This window comes from Cyprinodon tularosa, unplaced genomic scaffold (genome assembly GCF_016077235.1).
Source record: "Cyprinodon tularosa strain WSP-4 unplaced genomic scaffold, ASM1607723v1 ctg71, whole genome shotgun sequence".
Taxonomy (NCBI): Eukaryota; Metazoa; Chordata; class Actinopteri; order Cyprinodontiformes; family Cyprinodontidae; genus Cyprinodon; species Cyprinodon tularosa.
In genome coordinates this window covers 2,416,349-2,421,446 of record NW_024039463.1, presented here as the reverse complement: position 1 = coordinate 2,421,446, position 5,098 = coordinate 2,416,349, and the positions used below count along the sequence as shown (strand labels likewise).

Sequence of the window (5,098 nt, the reverse complement as noted above, 5' to 3'; positions counted from 1 at the left end):
AAAAGTAGTTAATTGGAAGATTTTCAAAATGCCATAGACATCAAGCAAGTTTAAACCATCCACACAGATAAAAATGTTAGATTTTCTAGAGCAGATAAACAAGCCTTTATTTTTTTCATTATACTTGGAAAACTATCATCTGTGAAACTGCTGGTAGAGGACAGGAATTGTTTTTAAAAAGTCTTGGATCTTTAAATGTTAAATGTTTAAGAAAAATATTTTCTTAAGTGGATCACTTAATTATACGTAGAGATGCACCAATTACTTGGTCAAAAGCAGATTAGACTTTTTCCCCTTGATCAGCCCTGATCAGCAACTCAAATACTGAACATTTTTCATTATTTATTCCCTGTTTATTATATGCATAAAAAAAGCATTCATAAAATTTTAGACCACATCAACCAGCTCCTTTGTGCTTATAATAAAAATAAAACTGATTAAGGACATGCTTAAATCCATGAATATAGATTTATCTTGAAATTACTTCATTTTCTTTCTTATCTAAAATGATGAATCAGCAGTTCAGACCAGAGACATCTGAAGTTAATCTGACAGGCAAAGCTTGATCGGTGCATCTCTAATTATCTAATTAGACCGGAAATGTTTTAAGGTTCACACATATGTATGAAAATACTTGTTATTGCTAGTGTTTGTCATTGGAAAATAAATCCTAGATCCTTTTTAACCTTTGGTCTAACTCCACCCTCGTTATCATGGTTTGATCCTTAAAGTGGGTCGTGCAAGGGTTAAAATGCCTATCAGTGATGATACCAGCCCACAGAATCCAACTAACCCTGCACTCGACTTGTAAATGCCCAGCTTGTCTAAAGGAATGAAGAGATCGCAGATGTTTTTCACGGTGTCCAAGGCAACCGTCGGCTCTGATCTGAGAGTCTCCAGAAGTAGGAAAACGAACGTGTCCAGCTCAGGAATAGTTACTTCAGCTACTTCCGGAGATTCATTGAGATGCTGGTTCATTTTCTGCTTGAAGTGGTTATCTCTCCCTTTCTGTAGCATCAGCTGGAGGATTACATACAGGTCTTGGGTCAGATTCATCACTAATGAGTACAGGTAGCAGCGAGAGGCGTTAATGCTCCAGCGTTCCTTGTCGATACTCAGGATCAGACCCACATTTCTGGCCCACAGTAAGTTATCACAGATAAAGTAGAGGGCCCGGTTGATGTTGGCCGCAGTAATGCACAGGCGTAGCACTCGGTCGGAGAGTCTCATGGCTTGTTTAACAGCCACAATGGAATTGGCTGTGTTTCCCAGCCTGAGCACTGACAAAGGAGGCAGAGATTAAAGCAGGAATGAGTTCAATCAAAACATAGAGAGAGGGAACATTCTGCTGCAAACAGATTACAATTAAGCAACAAAAAAAAACATGTTGGGTTTATTGGCCCTGTAGGACAAAGATCAAGGTCTTTATTCATTCTGAGTGTTTCAATATAATCTCTCCTTTTGATTCAAAGCTGAACTATTTGATAAATATTTTAACAAGGTAGCCTTAAGTAAATCTAAAAGGTCTGCTTAGATATTGTGAGACAGTAGGGTCTCTGAGTTATTAAGTGTAGAGGATGAAGCAGCAGAGGCTCCAAGCAGCTCTGACTCAGAGATAATTAAGCTGTGCATCAATAACATAGCCCTCTGTGGTCCAGCTATAGACTTTGTAGGACTCAAAAGCAACAGAATTAGAAATGGCTTGAAGGGGAGTCATGTAACATAGATTTGAAACTTTCTAAGTTAAACTTTTCTCATGTCAGTCTCTCTAAATGTATGTTTAAGTTTAGAAAGTCATGCTTAAGATATGAGGCTGGTTAAAGGCTTATTAGAGTTGCTACAAAAGCCTTGCATGTTACACAGTCCAACATAAATTGGAATGACAGTAACATTTAAATAAAAAGCTAACCTAAAGCAAACCTAAAGCACAGCAGTGTGCAGCTTCACATTAAAAATTAATAAATAAATAAAAGATTGCTTTAAAATTCAGGGAGGGTTAAAGTTCTTTTATGCAGCAGAGAGCTGTAAAACTCTGTTAGACGCAGTCCTCATATTTTAGGAGAAAAAAAAAGAGTTATATTCTGTAACAATATGGCAGTAACCGTTTAGAGCCAGAATTATCATTTGAAAAAGACCAACTAACTAACTAACATCAAGCTTTTGTAGAAAGCATAGCAGTCTGATTTAATAATTTTCTGCATCATGCAGAAAAACCTTGAAAAATTAGCCATTAATCTTTTCCCCCCTCAAAGTTCTAGGAATGCTTTGAGTGTTTTTATAAGGGCACTGGCATAATGAGCATTTAGTTATTAAAATTATCAACTTACTGCTTGAATTTTTTTGTATGCATTACAAATATAAATTGAACTTATCTAGCTTTAAAAGACCAAACAGAGGGAAGCAAGCTCCCAGGCTGTATTAAAAAGCACAGAAAATGGTCAAGTGTTTAGTTTTAACCAACTGCAAAGAGGTATTAACCAGTCCATAATGATGCAACTTTAATCACAAGAGTTTCTTAATTTCATATAGTTCCCATTAACTCATGTATATAATATTATCATACATTACAGTACAACAGGTCTTTTTATCTAAATAAAATAAATAAGAAAAAACTTGAATACTATTTGGCAACTTTAAAGCTTAGGGTTTACTTTAGTGATCAATACATCAGATCTCAAGATAGATACTGGATACACCAACAGGGTTATGTTCAGAAAATGTTTTCTAAAAGTGGGATAGATGGGGGAACTCAGCATTTAGCTGGTGTAGAATGTTGCTAGTTCCTTGGTTTGAATTACACTGACTTCCTTTCTGGGTCCCAGAGCAAAACTCTTAACCCCAGAATGCTCCCCAAAGGCAGCCCACTGTCCTCTAAGAGGATGGGTTGAATGCAGAAGACATTTCTTTGGATTACACAAAGGTTGCAATAACAAAAAAAGATATCTTTTAGATGAAAAACTAACAGCAAGATAGGATATCAAAAGTTTTTAACAGGCATGTTGCTATGATGGAAGTTTACATTTTACCTTTGATTAAAAAAAAGAAAATATTGATCCACTTTAGATTTCTTTTATTTAAAATCAAGACTTTTAAAAGCCTGTGTGTATGCATTCTGGAATCTTTATTTACAGAAAAACTGAAACATGAGCAATAGACTATTTTGTTAAGTCATCCAAAAATGATTGTCCATGATCTTAAAAAATCAATAACCATCCAATGTTTTATCCAATCTTTGTATAATTTGCATGTGAGATCAAGAGTGAAACAGGCCTATTTAAAGTGGATAGGATGCATTTTGACTGTGCAGCCTGGATAAACTTCCTAAGAGATACAAAATAACACTAAGTTGCACATAGTCCTAAATTAGATAATCTGTTTGCAGAAAAAAATAAATGCTGCTGGAATGCTGACCATGGAAACTATAAAAACAAAAAACAAAAAAAGGGTTGATTGTTGTTTATATTAACGGATATAAGGTAAAATCTAAGCAATTGGAAATATTTTTGGTTTATTGATAAACTGATCACAAAGGGACGTTTCAATAGACATTAGAAATTATTTTTTAGAAACATTATCATATTAAATTATCATAAAATGCTCTCTCTTTTTTATCTTATAATTATACTCACATTTTCGTCCAGCACTTATGTTAGTTTCCAAACTTTTAAGTTTGTTAACCAGGTCCTTTCTCTCAGGGTTGTTACGAAGTAAATATATGGACAGTGCACATGCATATTGGGTCGCCCTGAAATGAAAAACATGCAGACTGATGATTAAATGTTGTGTTCTAACCTTAGAGACATCAACATCTAGAACTGTGTGTATGCTGCTTAATAATTAGTTTATTAGAAGTAAGCCAACAAATAAAGTTTAGCATGCGCACCTGAATATCCGGTCTCTCCCTTGACTCTGGGAGGTGAATTTCACCACCGCGTCCATGATTATCAACACGATCTGTGCTTCACGCTCAGCTGCAAAGTTTACCGCTGTCCGTACTGCTGCTGCTCCTAAGTTCTTGTTGATGTCGTTCTGTTCCTTTCTTCACTTTAACACATTTTACGGTGAATTAAAATAAAACCACATATCTTCTTCTTCTTCTTGTTGTGTTTATTGGCGGTTGGCAACAAACTTAATAGTAGCATTACCGCCACTTACTGGTATGGAGTGTGGCTCTCGTTGGTCTAACGCTCTTTTTGTATATATATATATCTATATATACTCATACATACACCTACCAACCCACACAAACAAACTTACATCCATATTTATATTCTACTCATCACTATCATCCACACATTCACTCTTATGTCTACTCTATCAAATTCTACTGAATATCTTAGTTTTCTTTAAGAATCTAATAACTATTTGTATATGTTTGCTCTCCAAACTTTCCCTCAAAATATCTATTAACATAAATTTTACCTTAATACTTTCAAACTCTTTTATCATACATCTTCTCTCTCTTTCATATTTATCACATTCTAGAATAACATGTTCTACTGTTTCCCATTCTCCACAATATTCACATTTACCAGTTGCATGTTTTTGAATTTTAAAAAGTGAGTAGTTAAGTCCAGTATGCCCAAATCTTATCCTGGTTATCACTCTTTCCTCTTTTCTATTTCTTTTTCCCTTTCTTCTTTCTTTAACCTTCTTCTGAATTTTATAAAACCATCTTCCTGTTATTTCTTCATCCCACCTTTTCTGCCACTTTTCCATCAGTTTTTCCTTAACCATACTCTTTCCTTCAGCTTTACTTGTTTTAACTTTAATGCTAATTGGTTTTAAAACCACATATCAAAAACTGCTAACTCTTTTCATGCGCGTCTTGTTTCGAAAGGGCTCAGCTGATTGGCAACACCTGCGAGAGACTGCTGTTTCCCCACGAGCGGTTACAGCCGCGGAACGATAGTCGAACATATTTTTCAGACGGACCATCTCTGTCTGAAAATGATGTTGCCATGGTACGCTACCATGGCAACACTAATCTGCTGTTAACCCTTTAGACTTAGACAGATTTATTTGTCATGTTGTTTAAACAAGTGTAAACCAAAAAGAAATTTCGTTTAGAACAGACAATTTTATTTTTTTTAAAGTG

At 35.1% G+C, this 5,098-nt stretch overlaps 1 protein-coding gene across 1 annotated transcript; it reads right to left on the bottom strand.

Annotated features, from left to right (window-relative positions):
- On the bottom strand, positions 1–4,080 carry pex11a (peroxisomal biogenesis factor 11 alpha). The gene is made up of 3 exons (XM_038268732.1): positions 3,884–4,080; positions 3,630–3,745; positions 1–1,280 (listed from the first exon to the last, which is right to left on the bottom strand). The coding sequence occupies exons 1-3, from the start codon at positions 3,937–3,939 to the stop codon at positions 712–714; spliced, it is 741 nt and encodes a 246-aa protein (XP_038124660.1). The 5' UTR covers positions 3,940–4,080; the 3' UTR covers positions 1–711.
- Between the last annotated feature and the right edge of the window lie 1,018 nt (positions 4,081–5,098).

Excerpts from the sequence above, each read along its gene's own strand:
- pex11a (XM_038268732.1), bottom strand. The coding sequence starts at position 3,939 with ATGGACGCGGTGGTGAAATTCACCTCCCAGAGTCAAGGGAGAGACCGG. Across the intron at positions 3,746-3,883 it reads GGGAGAGACCGGATATTCAG|GGCGACCCAATATGCATGTG; the intron begins GTGCGCATGCTA and ends TTTTCATTTCAG. Across the intron at positions 1,281-3,629 it reads CATAAGTGCTGGACGAAAAT|TGCTCAGGCTGGGAAACACA; the intron begins GTGAGTATAATT and ends CTCCTTTGTCAG.